Source organism: Gymnodraco acuticeps, unplaced genomic scaffold (assembly GCF_902827175.1).
Source record: "Gymnodraco acuticeps unplaced genomic scaffold, fGymAcu1.1, whole genome shotgun sequence".
Classification (NCBI taxonomy): Eukaryota; Metazoa; Chordata; class Actinopteri; order Perciformes; family Bathydraconidae; genus Gymnodraco; species Gymnodraco acuticeps.
In genome coordinates, this window is record NW_022992187.1 from 406,924 (window position 1) to 425,611 (window position 18,688).

The 18,688-nt window shown below is 45.0% G+C and overlaps 1 protein-coding gene across 1 annotated transcript; it reads left to right on the forward strand.

The window, feature by feature from the left end:
- The first annotated feature begins 126 nt into the window (after positions 1-126).
- Positions 127-18,084, forward strand: LOC117539107 (phosphatidylinositide phosphatase SAC1-A-like). Its single transcript, XM_034205138.1, is given in 13 exon segments — positions 127-259; positions 7,539-7,636; positions 9,963-10,037; positions 10,116-10,243; positions 11,909-12,058; positions 15,196-15,255; positions 15,332-15,365; positions 15,467-15,568; positions 16,571-16,656; positions 16,772-16,822; positions 16,824-16,859; positions 16,939-17,007; positions 17,714-18,084. Coding segments are annotated over 13 exon segments (1,002 nt in total). The 5' UTR covers positions 127-230; the 3' UTR covers positions 17,798-18,084.
- The last annotated feature ends 604 nt before the right edge of the window (positions 18,085-18,688 follow it).

Below are 18,688 nucleotides of genomic sequence, written 5' to 3' on the forward strand. Positions count from 1 at the left end.
CATTTATATTTTTACATGAGATTCAAAAAGGGCTATTTTTGTTCAATGACATAAAAACTACAAGTCCCACCACCCATCGTCTCGTATCAAGGGGATGCCAGGTTCTCTCGGACTGCAAAGGAAAAGGGCGTTTAAAGCATGCGCCCTCTATGGGTTCTACAAATTCTATCTGGCAACACGGTATCCACTCTCACTGTTGTCGTCACTGAGGTCAGGTAGACGGAGCGAAGATGGCGACCGCCTACGAGAGATACAATTTGTAAGTACATGTAATATAGTTTTTCAAACGTCTATTCTTATTTCTGCGTCTGATAAAAGACAAGCAAGCGGCTCAGCTTATGGCTGGTGTAAAGCCGAAGCTGGGGTTCAGAGGCAGCCATAGCGCTAGGTCAGATGACACAGCGGCTGAAGTTCGCTGACAGGCTCGGATCGTAACGTTAGAACCCGGGGTTAGGTTCGAAGAGGAACCGGTGAGGCTTCATTCAACACTCATTCATTATGAAGGACATAGTCCCCCCTCGTTAATTTTCTTAAAATAGTGGAGAGGGTTGTTCAGTGCAAACTAACAGGGCGGCAGAAAGTTAGTTAACCTAGCTAGCAGCAGAAGGCGTTTCGGCTGCTCGTTCATTTTTAATCTGAATGTATTGTCTGTTGCATTCTGAGGTGGCTGTGTGATGGCTGTGTGATGTTTATGACCCACATTTCTTTGCAACGTAAGGTTCTTTTCTCTCTCTAATGACATCATTCAACTGTCTGTGAACCAAACACTGAAACATGTTTTATTAAACGTTAGCTATTTCCTATATACAGAGGTGGAAGAAGTACTCAAATGTTGCACTTGCGTTTGAGCAGAACTATCAGGGTGTACGAGTCCGAGTCATGCATCAAGATGTTACTCAAGTAAAAGTATTAGAATCAAAATATACTGTAATTTCCAAAAGTAGTCATTGTGCAGATTGGTCAATTTCAGAATAATATATATGATATGTTTTATAATGATAGATCATGAAAGTGTTCTCAAAGCTGGTAAAGGTGCAGCTAGTTTGAATGACTTTGTATACTGCAGGGTAGCTGGTGAATGTATCTGCAAAGTAACTAAAGGTATTCAATAAATGTAGTGGAGTAAAACTACACAATTTACCTATCAATTGTAGAAGTACAAAGTAGCAAAAAAACTCCTCAAAATTGTACTTAGGAACAGTACTTGAGTAAATCTCTGTCGTTACTTTACACCGCTAAAGTTGACATAACTGGTTGTACTTTTCCAGACACACCCTTGTTCAAACATGCCACCTTATTGTTCAGTGTCCTGCCTGGTCCAACCTGTCTGTCTCTACCCAGTGTTCCCTACATAGGTTAACTGCTTACGATCATTCCTCCTTCCACAATGAACACTTGAATAATAATAACAATTTGACATGATTCAAAGGTTGTCTTTGTCACAGCAGCTACAGTGTCGTTTTGGAAAGGACAATGTAAAATGTCAGGCTGTTTCTAACAATTCAACCTACAGTATACTTAACTAATGCAATAGAATATTTCAAGATGGTTCAAGTAAGGTGCAGCAATACAAATATATATATATATATACATAAACAAGATAAAACAGAATTTAAAAGGAATAGAAATACTGTACAGTACAATAAAAACGGTATACTGCAATATCATGTGGATATGAGGAATATCAACAGTGAACAATGGACATGGTATAAGTGACTCTTGACAGCGCTCGGGTGTTCAGCACTCTCACAGCCCGTGGGATCAAAGGGTCTGGTGGTGTTGCTCTGGAAGCTGCAGAAAGACCCGTTTATTGCTGGGGTGCACTCTCAAAGTGCCATGAAATACCCATGATGACTTTATACGTTTCTTAAGTCCAAATGTAGGCTTAAAATAAAGCAATGTTATGTCCAATCTATTCCTCCTAATCGTTTCTATGGCTCTAAATGAGACCATTTTCAAAGTAAGGTAAGAAACAGGGAAATAACTATCTTTTATTATTATATGATGATGCAATGCAGTGTTTGCAAATCAATACACACTACTTCCACATCTGTGATGTCGTTCTTGGAGCAAAGAACCAGAGCAGGATACAATGCAGAGCTCTGACGTCAGACTGAAGATCTATTGGAAGTTACGGCTGGAGACTTGGCTGAGACAAAGCGTCTCAGTCTGTCCCCGCAGCAGCTCCTTTACCCACTGACAGCCCATAATCCAACGCTCCAATCAGAAATACCTGTCCACTCACGCATGCAGAGAAGCATGCTCCAGAAGGTGTTGGATCACATTAAGTTTACTCTCTGACACATAGCATGTTAAGTCCTATCACTATCTGAAGAAGAGAATGCTAACAACCGTGCTGTAGAAGGAGGTCATGGAGGTCATCGCTCAGTTCATTGTTCTACAGTACGCTGCCCAAGCTCCAGTTCCAATGCCTGCTGCCTGTACAGAGAAACACCACCTAAGGCCAGGACAGAAGTGGACAATGATTAGAAGGAGACTAGTTCAATCATTCTCTATCAACAACATCCAGGATGTTGACATGATGTAATACCTCACTCGAGAAAAGTTTGAAACATTTTGATGTCGTACTGAAATGAATGGAAACCAGTACTTTCTTGGAAATGAAGAAGAACCCATCCTAAAGACTAGAAGATTTCCACTTCATTTGGAAGTCATTTAAAGTCCACATGATCTGTAGTAAATGTCCTAAACCATGCAAGGCATGTCCAGTGTTTCAGTAACACTACTGAGTGTTAGTGTAAAGCAGCCATGTTTTCTGTGGTCTATGAGGGAGGCCAACAATGGGCTGTTTGTGTGTTTGCGTCAGCAGCACCACAGCTCACATTCTCTTGCTGCAGGGATTTAAAGCTGTGTGTTACTCAAGCAGTCACTGTGACCTCTGGTCCCTTAACACAATAGAGGTTTCTCAATTCTTAAATGTCCCCTCCTCGACTCCCCTCCTCAACTCCCCTCCTCGAGACTTAGTCCCACCCACAGGAGATGTGAGCGGAGGACCGAGGAGAGAGGAGGGGAAGCAGCAGACGTTTAAAGAAATGAGAACTCCTCTCCTCTGAGCGGTCATTTTAAAGAGACGTCCGTTCATTATTACGTGGCAACAGCTGCATCAGCTGTCGAGTGTTTTGTCATAGCGCTGTATCTCTGTTAGATCAGCTGAACATTGTTCCCCCACATATTTACTTTGAATTCATTGAGAGTGTGGTATAATGAGACAATAACAGGCTACAGATGCAGACACACACACACACATATATATTTATATAAATATATACAATTTAAAGTATGAGAGCTCAGCACTCTCATAATAACGTAACACAATCAGAGACTGGATATATCCCTCCCTCTCTCTGGTCGCTGAAATGGGGAATTGAAATTACGGGCCAAAAGTTGTATTTACAAGTAGCCTATTAAAAGTAAGCAGAGGACACCAAACCAACTGAGACCCGTCTGTCCGCCGCATTTACGCACAGTACAACACACACACCTACACACTGTACCACACACACCTACACACTGTACAACACACACCTACACACTGTACCACACACCTACACACTGTACCACACACACCTACACACTGTACCACACACATACACACTGTACCACACACACCTACACACTGTACAACACACCTACACACTGTACCACACACACCTACACACTGTACCACACACATACACACTGTACCACACACATACACACTGTACAACACACACATACACACTGTACCACACACCTACACACTGTACCACACACACCTACACACTGTACAACACACCTACACACTGTACCACACACACCTACACACTGTACCACACACATACACACTGTACCACACACATACACACTGTACCACACACCTACACACTGTACCACACACACCTACACACTGTACCACACACATACACACTGTACCACACACCTACACACTGTACAACACACCTACACACTGTACCACACACCTACACACTGTACAACACACACATACACACTGTACCACACACCTACACACTGTACAACACACACATACACACTGTACCACACACCTACACACTGTACAACACACCTACACACTGTACCACACACACCTACACACTGTACCACACACATACACACTGTACCACACACCTACACACTGTCCACACACACACACTGTACAACACACCCACACTGTACCACACACACCTACACACTGTACCACACACACCTACACACTGTACCACACACACCTACACACTGTACAACACACACCTATACACTGTACCACACACACCTACACACTGTACAACACACCCTACACACTGTACCACACACACCTACACACTGTACCACACACACCTACACACTGTACCACACACACCTACACATTGTACCACACACACCTACACACTGTACAACACACACCTATACACTGTACCACACACACCTACACACTGTACAACACACACCTACACACTGTACCACACACACCTACACACTGTACCACACACACACCTACACATTGTACCACACACACCTACACACTGTACAACACACACCTATACACTGTACAACACACACCTACACACTGTACAACACACACCTACACACTGTACCACACACCTACACACTGTACAACACACTGTACCACACACACACCTACCACACACACACACCTACACACTGTACCACACACACACCTACACACTGTACCACACACACACACACCTACACACTGTACCACACACACACCTACGCACTGTACAACACACACCTACACACTGTACAACACACACCTATACACTGTACCACACACACCCACACTGTACCACACACACCTACACACTGTACCACACGCACCTACACACTGTACCACACACACCTACACACTGTACCACACACACCTACACACTGTACCACACACACCTACACACTGTACAACACACACCTACACACTGTACCACACACACCTACACACTGTACAACACACACCTATACACTGTACACCACACACCTACACACTGTACCACACACACCTACACACTGTACCACACGCACCTACACACTGTACCACACACACCTACACACTGTACCACACACACACCTACACACTGTACCACACACACCTACACACTGTACACCACACACCTACACACTGTACCACACACACCTACACACTGTACAACACACACCCTACACACTGTACAACACACACCTACACACTGTACAACACACACCTACACACTGTACCACACACACCTCCACACTGTACCACACACACACCTACACACTGTACAACACACACCTATACACTGTACAACACACACCTACACACTGTACAACACACACCTACACACTGTACCACACACACCTACACACTGTACAACACACTGTACCACACACACACCTACACACTGTACCACACGCACACCTACACACTGTACCACACGCACACCTACACACTGTACCACACGCACACCTACACACTGTACCACACGCACACCTACACACTGTACCACACACACCTACACACTGTACCACACACACACCTACACACTGTACCACACACACCTACACACTGTACCACACACACCTACACACTGTACCACACACACCAACACACTGTACAACACACACACCTACACACTGTACCACACACACCTACACACTGTACCACACACACACCTACACACTGTACCCACACACACCTACACACTGTACCACACACATACCTACACACTGTACCACACACACCTACAGCTCCTAAAGCATATCAGGCTACAGCCGTTGTGTATTTTATTATGTGAAGCACTAAATGGTCTTAGAAAAATATCGACTCTTTGTTTGTAGTTATCTACTAAACTAAAGCAAATAAAGAGAGTAGGCCTGTTATACTGAGAGATATATATTATACACACTGCTCTGCTTTCTGCACGGACCTCACAGCTGTTCTCTCTGGAAAGCAGTTACTAAAATAATATCCAGGGGATGCATGCAGAGCTGTCATTGGCTGAGATAAGTCCGGCCGTGCGTCACGCCTACACCGTTCCCGGAAATGCATCCACGAAGGAGCCGTGGAGGACCCATCAGTGTATCCTCGGTTAGAGCTCCTCCAGAGAGCCTCCTCGACGCTCGATCCTCGGTGTGCATTTAGAGAAATTAGATGTCCTTCAAAATGGCGTGCTGAAATTCATTTCCGGGTCACTACCGGAGGACCGAGGAGTCGAGGAGGGGAAATTTGAGTATTGAGAAGCCTCTAATGAGTACTTTAGAGGGAAGCAGTTTTTTTTGGGTCATTCAGGCGTTCTGTTTTTGTTTTGACAGTAGAAACAGACAGGAACTTAGGGAATGAGGAAGAGGCAGGATACCATCGCAAAAGGTGCCTTCCTTGAATGATACTGGGACTGTAGATGGTAGGCATCTCAGACCACTTTGCAAAGAGATCATTGCTGGACTTTTCATAGGCTCGTGTGAGTTTAATATGTAATGTTTCCCCTCTAGGAAAACCATATAGTTCAATGAAATACTTCCCGAATCAAGGCTGCGTCCAATTTTCAAAAAACAGTATAACATTTTGATTTCATTCTGCTCGACATTTTATAGAAACACCTTGCTTCCAATGAACCTTCCTCTGTTAGGATCCTTCCTTTGTAAACTGCTCTCAGTTCCCTGCTCCACACCATCTCAGCTGGATGGATGTGATGTTGGAGGGCTGGAGGTTAATCCTGGTTTTAACAGCCGTCTCTAGGTCCTTAACATTCCATCTATAGGTTGGTTTCTTTCTATTTCACAGCTCCCATGGCTTTGAGACTCCAGTTGTGCCCTGGTCACAGAGAGGAAGCATGTGGAGGGTCATTGCATTGCACTTCAGGAATAGTTTGGGAGTCATTTGTTGGCTATACAGTTTATTCACAAATGAATTCAACTCCACTTTGCAGTTCTTTTAGCACTGCAAAATAAACACCACCGTCCTGATGTTTTACTTTGTGTTGAGTGTCATTGGCAGTAGCTTGAAAGCAATTAAAAAGGCAGTGAAGCAACATGGAATAATACATGCAAACACTATTTTTATTAAAAGAGAAACTTGTTTTTAGCATAACCTGCGTCTGATGTACTGATGGAATTACTGCTGTGGAAATGACCATTATAGCATACAAATGTATCATGAAAAGGAAGGAAATAGGAAAACTAGGACCGAGTGTATTTGTAGAATGTTGGAAATAGGTAAAGACTACCAGGTTCCTTCGGTACTTGAGTTGAAAACATCTAAACGTTAGAATTGACAATGCTATCCTCTTCTGTTAGACATTTCCTAGGACTTATTAATTGGTCTTTCATTTGATATTTTGCGACGCAGAAGAGTCATGCGTCTTTCATCGTTGGTCACATTAGCAGGTGGCATTTGTTTTGAAGCAGGAGAACTTTATCATCCTAAAGCTTTCTCTTTAGCACGTTGTGATGCTATTGAACCTGACTAACCCTCTGACAGCTGTACTATCAACCATTGGGTCAAACCTGAACTGTATGCCCTTCTCTCCCAGGCACACGACCCCAGAGAAGTTCTACATCGAGGCCTGTGATGAGGGGGCTGATGCTGTGCTGGCCATCGACAGGGTCTCCAATGAGATGACCCTCACAGGTAAGAAGTTTAATGATCGTGCTTCACTGTCACGACAAACACAGAACGCTTTCAGCTGTGGTTGAAACACAAGCAGAGAGATTTAGAGCTCTCACCACCTTTTCAATTTGAGGCTGTTGAGCGTTGTTGTCTCTCTCTCCACATGTGTTTGCTAGACATGCCATCGTTTCTTTTCTCACAATACATCAGAACTGAAGTTACCTACTTACCCAGCTTGGTTGTGAGGGAAACTTTATTTTCCTCACAACCCCCAAAACGTCAAACGGCTCTGCTTCCTCGGAGGCTCTCGCGGAGCTGACCAGGAGCGGGGGTGCCTCTCTCCCCTTCGACCTGCAGCTGCTGAAGGGCGAGCCTGATGCCGCGGTTGCTGTGGGCGTCTCTCCGCTTGCGACCTGCTGTGGCCGGTGTGGACGCCGCGGCTGCTGCGGGCGTTGGTGCCGCTGTGGCAGCTCAGCAGGCTGGAGCCAGCTGACGTGCTGGCGAATGTCGTCCGCCTGTTCCGCGGCCGTCTTCATGGACTCCACCATGGCGTGCAACTGGGGTCCGAACAGCCCGTCCGGGCTGATTGGAGCGTCCAGTAGCACTTTTCTGGCCGTCTCCGTAACAGACGCCTGCTGCAGCCAGAGGTGGCGCTGGATCGGTGGCGCTGGATCTGTGTCACCCACGAAGTCAGGTGATCAGGTGAAGTCAGGGATCCTCGCCTGGGAGACAGCGACGGACGCGCACAGAGTGAGCGCCGTGCTGGCCGCCTTGTCAGCGGCCAAGTTGGTGGACCGCTCTACCAGCGTCACCACCGAGTTGGAGAGCAGCGCGATGTTATTCGCCGCCGCCGACGCCTGAAAGGCACACTGGTGCACCCGGTCGGCCTGGCGGGTGACATACTGGTTTCTGGGGGAGCTCAACGTAGGGCGCCGTCCGGCTATCATGTTGCCCTGTCTTACCCCAAAAAATGCCGTCAGGCTCGGCTCCAGAGAAGGGGCGGCTGGGAAACCAGCATCTGTGAACCCCTCCACCTTGGTGAGGGGAACAAATGTGGCCACCGGGAGCCTTCAGGGTCCTCGGGTTCGCCGCCGCCCCCTCCTGGTACCTCCTGATGGCCGGGAAGCGTGGCTAGATCGGGTCACTCCTGACCGTCTGCACCCGCGAAAAAACTCCGGTTATGTCGTACGGAGCACACCTCTCCTGAGCTAGGGGAACGGGGAGATCTCTGCAGGCGGCCGCCTTGCGTATGATCTGCCACCTATCGCCGGTAGCGCTGTGGTGACGGAGAAGGGGACCGCGTGTTCGGCCGCCAAGCTGGCACCCTGCTCCGACTCTGTCTCCCCCGTCCGGGGGAGAAGAGGGAGGGGAGAACCAAACGGTGAACCATGGAGGGAGGCGGGGCAGGAGTTGTCGGACTTCTGCCCGGCACTCGGCCCCCGTCCGCGGGCTCGTAAGCCTGGACGGGCCAATCGTCCTCCTCGGCCGCAGCAGCAAGAGCGTCCGCTCTCCGCTTCCTGTCGCCCGAGGGGAGACGGGCGACATTGGGTGCATGCTACCTGCTGCTTTAGAGCTGCGTACGCGTGCTCTGACCCCAGGCAGGATTCGCATACTGTGTGCTGGTCATAACTCATTATGAACTCAGAGCCACATGAGGGACAATCTCTCACACAATTGTTACTCATGTTTACTCTGCAATTGAGGTGTCTCTTGTGCTTCAGTAACGGGGTGCTGAAGAAAAGAGGGAGCAGATTGTCGGGCCTCCTTCCTATTTATTTATACCGGAAGGGAGCCCGAGGGTGGGGCCCACCTTGTGGGCGGGCGTGGACTACAAGTGTTTCAGTGCTGTGTGGGTGCGCCGGGGGATTACCCAATAGCGATAGCCTTAGAGGGCGAAGCCATATACGAAATGGAACAATTGACCTTACAGCTAGCCATCATTTGGGACAGCTTTAAGAACAAAGAAGGTAACAATGAAGCGGAATGATCCTCAACAGAATTCTCCTCAATAGAGATTCATTGATTCTTTGTTTACTCTTCAAAGAATCTCAAAGAACTGTTTGGATAATCAATAAATCGCTTTGAGTAATTCTTTAAGAAAAAGCAATTGAAAACATCTCTATTTACAGGTTCTTAAACTTGAGTCTTTTCTGGTTTATTTACTCCTCTATGGCTGTCAAATTCATATCTTCGAGTTGTGGACAAAACATAACATTTGAGGAGAGATATCCTATACTGTAACACACTACAGGAGAGGGGAAACTCCAAACAGTTCCCCTTCTGAGAATATAAATGTAATGCGAAGTGTCTATATCTAGCGTTCTCCCCATTGTGCTGCTTTTCACAGGCAAGAAAGATGTCCCCCCCTCTGCGGTCACCAGGCCTATATGCGGCATCATGGGAACCATCCGTCTGGTAGCAGGTAGGTACCACAGTGATGCAGCGTTTGTGTTTCTTCTCAAGCCTGAACAGCTAACCAGTGACCCCCCCCCCCCCCCAGGGATGTACCTGATCGTCATCACCAGGAAGAGGAATGTGGGCAGCCTGCTGGGCCACTCTGTGTGGAAGGCTGTGGACTTTGACGTGATCTCCTACAAGAAGACAGTGCTGCATCTCTCAGAGATCCAGGTCAGCAGGACTCACTCAACGTCTGACAACCACTCCTTAGAAAAGACACCTGTGATACATTAGACACAGATTCACTTCAAACTAATGTTGGTTGTGGTGTTGGGAAAGGTTTTCTATATATGCATATGATCACATTTGACTAAAATAGTTCCTTTTAGTTCAAACTGAGCCCTCAATACAGAGGACATTATTTTCAGTTATTTAATGAGCATTGCTAATACATGTTCTACACATTAAAATCCCAATGGAGCTTTCTCTGAATTGAAAAGCCAATACCTATATGTTGGTCTTTTGACACTCTTCTGACAGATTTTGAAATTGCTATATTTTGGGACCACTGGCAGTCATAATGGAACTTAAATGATCTTACAATATCCTACGATAGTATGATATGCACACTGTCACAGGTACTGTTTGATAGTGGACTGGACTCTTCCAGACCCTCTGTGTAAGACCTTGTGTTACAGGATCAGTTATTCTTTGCTGTCTGGAATCACACTGTGCTATCGCATGTCAGTGCATTATTCATTCTAATCTTGGTTTATTGAAAGCTTTCTAGCTACCCCGATAAGACTCTGTGTGCAGTGTAGAGCTTACAATGGCAAACACTGGACTGTTGCTGGTGGTACATTAGAGAAGCAAGTACAAACTAGTTTAAAGCACAATCACTGTATAAGAGCTGCTCTGGTGAGAGGAAAGTAAGAAAGCAGGTGGAGGGAGTTAGACATGCTAACTGGCTTAGCTGCCCGATCCTATTAGCCAGGCAGAGATGCACAAAGCTGGAAAAGAATAAAAGTCAGCTCTGATGCTGACTGATGCAAATCAGGCCCGTGGTGGATTTAATTTCGGCCCGCAGGATCATTTGTAATTACTATTAGACCTGGCCCGCCGGTATATTGCACGCACACCTTCACTCCATCCTGAGGGTCTCCTCAGCTCAGAGCCTGAGCCCAAACAGTGATGGCCTTGCACCCGAGATGAGATGCCAAGTATCTGAACTAGCATCACAGAGCAGCACACTGAGTTTCATGGATGCTTCCTTCTGCACTTTCTCTCTCACGACAGCAGGGCATGTTTGGTTTTCTCTCTGAGGGGAATAGTTTTTTTGAAGCTGTTGTTGGCCTGTGGGAAAATGTACTCATAAGAAATGAGTCTGGAAAAGCTGCAGATAGAGCCATAAGAAATGAATGCAACTGATTATTTAATGTTTATTGTTTTTATTGGCAATAATTTAAGCTTTGTTAGTTCCAGGTTTAATATGTGCAATAATTTCATTTCAACAAGTTTTGCAATAAACATTGAACCAGTCCAGCCCTCGACTAGTACCCATTTATTTTGGCCCACTGTGTATTTGAGTTTGACCCCCCTACTCTAATGGCACCCACACTTAACAGGTTTATCCCTCAACAGTAGCTACTTTCAACTTGATGTTTTATCTGTAAGCAAAGGCAGTCCTAGGCTTCATGTTAACTGGCGAAGGTGGTCCAATGCATTGACGTTTACAGATTTGATTGTGCGTAAAGAGAAAGCTGGTCTTGGCCTTGGCTAGAGGTGTTGGGGGAGAAACTGTTGGGTGGTGCATCCCTGTGTCACACGGCAGCAGTAAAAACACACGAGTGTGCAGTTTTCCTGAAAGCTAAAAGTCTGTTTCCTTTCCTCCTCCAGTCTCAGGAGAACAAGACCTTCCTGTCCATGATTAATAATGTGCTGACTACAGACGGCTTCTACTTCTGCACCGACTACGACCTGACACACACACTGCAGAGGCTCTCCAACACCAGCCCCGACTTCCAGGAGATGAGTCTGCTGGAGAGGGTGAGACACACAACACACTGCCTCACAGAAGGCACCACTATATTTATGTAAATAAGTCACAAAGACTGATATTTCAAAAATAAGACCTCGTATAATACTTGAGTAGATGTACTTGAGTTACTTTCTATTACTGACTTTACAGTGCATGACATTAAGGATTTGGGAGATGGCCCTGTGGGCCATCTAAGCTAATTTACAGATGGCCCTGAGCCCAATAGAGATTGCCCTGAAAGATGCACACGGACGAAATGACGTACGAAGGGTTTGGGGGGCCTCCCCCTAGAACATTTAGATTGTTGCAGGTCTTAGATGCTGTCTGGTGCATTCTCTAGACTGAATTATAAGATGAACCACCACAATATAATATTGTTCAATTTCTTCATTTCACTTTTTTGTTTGTTCTTGTTTGTGTTTGCTCGCTTGCATGCCCTGCATAGCTATAAGAAATACTTAAGTTGTTGGTCAAGACACTTTCCATCTGATGAAGGCAAATGCCTTCCCAGATGTAAAAAAGTAGAAAACATTACATTCAGTTATAACTGCCAAAACAAACATTATTTACACTATTATGGCCCCTGTTAAAAATGTTTGTAATGTTATCTACTGTAAGTTGGTCGAATGCCTCCTCATCCGGAAGCTGACCGAGCAGACCCGAGCAGCAGTCGAGAGGAGCCGAGCGCATCCGCCAAGCACACAAAATGGCAACGTCAGAGTTCCCGTTAGCCGGCAAATCTAAATCTCTTCGGTCAAAATGTCCGGTCAAAATAATTTCCCTTTAGCGCAATACCGCTTCAGTTGCGCCACTTATGTGACAGACAAGAAGAGTATGTGACAGACAAGAAAGTATGTGACAGACATGAATAGTCCATCTAACACTTAATGTGGAGAAAGAGATGTCCTGTATGGGTTGATTGTGCGTTGATCTGTTGGTAATGCCTCGAGGTTCTGGTGGGCATGTAAACAAATGCATAATGCTGTGCTATACTTTGTGGCCTCACCCAGTTGCATAGCGACACTTATTGTTTAGGTGTCTTTTAATAAGCAGGTAGTCATATCATTAGCTAGAACTAGCTGGATCTGATCGATATGGACATAAACGCGAGTGAAGTCTAATCTGACGGGAGAGAGAGATCAGCTGCTGCTGACGAGTCGACACGCAGCTCTGCATGCTCACATGCAGCGGTGAGCGGAACAAAACATACACTTCAGGTTAGAATATCACACGTAGCTATTTTAATGACCTCTCAAACTACCTAAACTAGTTATAGATATGTTTAGTTTTACTGTCGGCTCACTCATTACTGGATCCGCGAGCTGCATGATACTGGCATAATAGATTGCCCGATCGGGCAACCAGCAGGTGAGGGCTTCATTGCCCGATCGGGCAACCAGCAGGTGAGGCTTCATTGCCCGATCGGGGCAACCAGCAGGTGAGGCTTCATTGCCCGATCGGGCAACCAGCAGGTGAGGCTTCATTGCCCGATCGGGCAACCAGCAGGTGAGGCTTCATTGCCCGAGCTAAATACTAGATGGCCCCGGGCCATCCTTAATGTCGAGCCCTGCTTTACATGATCACTCACCTCAATGGCATTAACAAGATGGACTCCAGTTAAAGAGGCCCTTTTATGCTTTTTGGGGTGTTCCCTTCCCTGTAGTGTGTTCTATAGGTTTGTGTGCATGTAAGTGGTCCCCCCCTGCCTGAAACTCATTTATTTACTACGGTAACATAGTACATCACATTAGAGCACTCGTGATTCTATTGGCTAGCACTCCAACACATTGTATGTGATAGGCTAAGGGGCGGGAGATCTCTAATGGCGCATTTCCACTGCAGGGCCTCGCTCGGCTTAGTACGGTATGGCTAGGCCTCGTTAGGTCTTGTTAGGCCAGGCTCACTTTATGCTGCATTTCCATTACAGTTTAGTAGCTGGGGCAGTAACCATAGTAACGCAGTGTAGGCGGAGCCGTAACGTCATCTTCAATGCGAAACACAAAACCAACATCAGCCGTTAGCTCTTAGCACTCAGAGCTCACAGCTCCTCATATCTGTTCAGAAACTAGACAAAAGTTAAACAAGTACAAACCACAGACTGCCTGTGTCATGGAGAATACCGTCGCTGGTTTATTTATGTCTGTATAGGCCGTTGTTGTGAGTGTTGACGGTCGGAGCATATACAACGTTAGCTTAGCCGATCTCCATTCAGAAAACACGCATTTTAAAAAGTTGTTCGTCTGCCGTCTGTCTGCAGACTTGTCAAAGCATTAATTCATGGTTTTTACTAACCGGTATCAGTATGTTGTTACTTCGGCATAATTTTGAAACGTGTATTACAATTAAATCACAGTAAAATATGTTCATCTTGTTGTAGTTGTAGCCCCCTTGCCAGCGATTCTCTCACTAGTTTAGCATACTCAGCTCGACTCAGCCCGGTTGTTGGCCCGGAAAGAACCTGGATTTTGGAGAGCCAGAAAAACTGTGAAAAAGTACCCGCTAGCCGGAACTACGCCTAGTGGAAACGCAACCAAAAACGGGCCGGGCACGCCACGCTTAAACCGCGCTGTAGTGGAAATGCGCCATAAGTGGTTGACCAATCCCAACAGAGCCGGCGAGCTAACCAATCAAGATGAACCTGAAACCTGAAGATTTTCATCGTCATAACTACACTGTATTCGTATGACAAAATAAAAACCTTGTACCTTAAAGGGCCCCGTTAATAAAAACTATAGTCTTAATCTTATTACTCAGTATTTATGTGCATGCATTGAAACATTCATTGTAAAAAAAAATGACATGTAATGTATTTCCAGAAATGTTTATTTCTTATCTTTAATTTGACTTAAACTGTTATGTTCATTTTGCACTAAAGCTTAAAAAATATTGTACATTTGTCTCACTTCACTACTCATACTTTTAGTGTTTTTTGTCTTTTCTAGCGATATGTCAATAATACAACTTTTTGTTTTGTTTACAAACATTGCAGCAGGTCATGTTGTAGAGGATTCTTCTATGTATACTTTTTTTCAAACATATACGTGACAATACATTTGTTTATTTTCATATTATTCACAATTCTTAGTAATTATAAATGTTACTATACATTCTTGCAGTTAATTGATGACAATGTTGTGTTTCTCAGGCAGATCAGAGGTTTGTGTGGAACGGGAACCTCCTGAGAGAACTGGCTGCGCAGCCTGAGGTACCACTTCGCTTTCTCACTCAATGTTTTTGTACTCATTTAATGAATGATAATAATCGTACCCACTTCTCCACAGCTTCACAAGTTTGCACTTCCTGTTGTCCATGGATGTATCCTTTTCACTGAGTTAAATATTTTCTAATGGAGCATGACTGCAGATAAGATCAGACGCATACCTGTGCCAAGCCTTTCCTTAACCGTCCTGTTCCAGTTATCGTCATGAAGCCGTGTCGAATCAACGGGAAGATCTTCGAGTGGATCCTCATCTCCAGGAGAAGCTGCTTCCGGGCCGGCGTCAGATACTACGTCAGAGGTAAAAATGTCTGCTGTACTGCACCAAGCCTTGTGGATTTGGGCTTATTGACCATTACAGAGTGCAAAAGTAGCAGCTGCCAACTCAGGCCCAATTCCAATCCATCCCCTAGGGTGAACTCTGTTCCTTAGTCTCACTCTCAGCTGAATGAGGCTACCTCTTTAAGACAGAGGGTGTAAAAACAGCCGCAAGGAAAGGGGAAAGGTGGAAATCTTTTCGTAACCGTATTTTAAGTCGGCATCTCTTGGATGAAAAATAATAATTTAATTAATTTAAAAAAGTGGTATTTCTTTTTGTAGTAAACATCTTCTTGTTTTTAAATCTGATGTTTATGAGCTGCGTCTAGATTGCAAAAGTTCCTGTAAATATACAAAACTTCACAATAAACTTCTATCGTTTTTCCTTCTGAAGGGTTTAATAACTTCCTATTGGGTTTAATAACATCCTGTTGGGTATAACAACTTCCTGTTGGAGGGTGTAATGATCTCCTGCCCAAGGGTTTAATAGCTTCCTGTTTGAGGGTTTAATTATTTCCTGTAGGAAGGTTTAACAACCTCCGCTTAAAAGGTATAACGACTTCCTGTCGGAGGGTGTAACGACTTCCTGTCGGAGGGTGTAACGACTTCCTGTCGGAGGGTGTAACGACTTCCTGTCCGAGGTTTTAAATAACTTCCTGTCGGCGGGCGTAATATCTTCCTGTTGGGAGGGTTGGAGGATGCACTACGACTTCCTGTCGGCGGGCGTATATCTTCCTGTTTGGAGGGTTGGAGGATGTAACGACTTCCTGTCGGCGGGCGTAATATCTTCCTGTTGGAGGGTGTAATAAACTTCCAACTCCCAACTAGTTGGTTTGAATAATGGAACCCTAATGTGTAAACGTAGTACTAGGGAGAGAGTGTTTGGGGCTAGATTGGAATTGAGCTATATAAGGTAAGGTTATACACCTCACAGTACTGAGACTACTGACTGCTCATGGATGTTTTCTGTGCTGCTCTCTCTCAGGCATCGACTCTGAGGGCCACGCTGCTAACTTTGTGGAGACGGAGCAGATCGTTTTGTATGAGGGAGCAAAGGCTTCATTTATTCAGGCAAGTACGAGGGCTCATAAACACACGTTTCTGTGCACCCTTTGTCAGATATTTAAAGAAGTTGAGAAGATTTCAGAAAATGACCTTCAAGGCAAAACATTTTTTCCCTCTCCAGACTCGAGGCTCCATGCCCTTCTACTGGAGTCAGAGGCCCAACCTGAAATACAAAACCTAAACCTATAATCAGCAAAACCACTAATCACGTAAGAGCAGCTGTTTTCATGTGCTTTTAATGGTGTGGTGGGAAAAATCCAATGCTAAACTCTTGAAAACTTTGTACAGATGGATGGTTTCCAGAGGCATTTTGACTCTCAGCTGCTTATCTATGGGAAGCAAACCCTTCTGAACCTGGTGAGGATGGTTAATAACCTGTATACATGTTTTGTTTAAGGTCTTCACTCCATCCCTCCCCATTACAGACCTCTGGTAGGATACAAGAAAACCACATGCTGTGCTTTAGAATGTAAAACATGGGGATTGCATGGTGAGAGCTTCTGTTCTGAAAACTGTTTAGAAACCCTCTTTTTGTCGTTACATCTAGTAAAAGCTTTGCATCCCCTGAATGCCCGCAGGCTGTAGTTTGTGGCTGTAAAATGTCATGAGGCTATAACTATCATAGAGCCCACAACTGCTCATGTGACGCAGCGAGGTCAGGTTTCTCACTACTACAGAGACTAATGTCATCACACATGAATACAAATTGTGCTCATTGATCCACAAAAGTTTCTTTTTCCTATTGATACCCAGTTTGTGCAATTTTTAAGATGCAGGAGTATTCTAAAACAACATATTTATACTGCATGTGAAAAACATTTCAATCAGATATCTTGAGGTGAGCTGTTAAGAGGACCCTGTAAATATGGCCATGCTAGTTGTTCCCACGCTAAAATGTAGCCTTACTTATTATGAAGTTATTTAGCCTTCTTTGCGACAAGCTGACGCAACATGATCATGCCGTTTCAGATGATACCAGCAGCTTTTAAATCAAAGACTGTCGCAGACATTCATGCCCTAGCAGAGTGGAAGAGGCCAATTAGTGTTTTCTTGTTTTTTGCAGGTGAATCAGAAAGGCTCCGAGAAGCCTCTAGAACAGGCCTTTGATAAGATGGTGTCTGGCATGAACAACGGTATGCTCAAGTAAGTGTCACCAGTAAGGTATTATGTAGCTTATATCTGTGTAAACATGCAGCTGCCCCTGAACTGCACTTTGTACCGCTTTTCTTCTGTGTGCAGAAAGAGAGAGAGATGTGCCGACACACAGGGACAGCTCATACTTTCCTCCCAGCATGAATGTGTATACATTTAAAAATACTAAAACAGACTTATTAAGATTATTTGGGAGGCAACTTTGTGTTTGTTTCACTTTGAATTAGATTGATTTATGTCTAATTGTGTATCCTTTCATCCACCTACTTCACTGATAATTCCCCGGAGGGACAGAAATCAGCTGAATGCAGAGAGCTGACTGAAAAGCAGTTCCTTTTGGAGATTGTTTCATTTGAAATGAAACAAAAAGGCTGCTGCTTATATTGCGATCCAGGAGGGCTGCATACAAAGATAAAAGATCACATAAACTTCCTCCATTCAATAAGTAACCACAAGAGCTTGGGGTCAAACAACTTTGCCGCTTCCCATCGATCATCCGCTGTGTCCACATTGTCCCTGTCCATTAGACATTCATGTCATATCCTGCCTCATGAAGCCACAGCACATATGCATTGACAGCAGACAGACTTAAAGGTCACCTGTTTGGTCAAAATCAGCTTCTGCTTACATGTCTCTTCTACATCAAACTGTGTCCCCCTCGTTCTTCATCGTCTCTTCTACCTCAACATGTGTCCCTTCTTCTTCTTCATGTCTCTTCTAACAATCAACATGATGTCCCAACAAAAGAGAGTGGGGAAATTGCTCTTCTTCCTAGGCTCTTCGAACATCACTGTGTCCCCTCTTCTTCATGTCCTCGTCTACATCAACATTGTGCCCCTCGTCTTCATGTCTCTCTACATCACACATGTGTCTGTCTCTCTCTCTA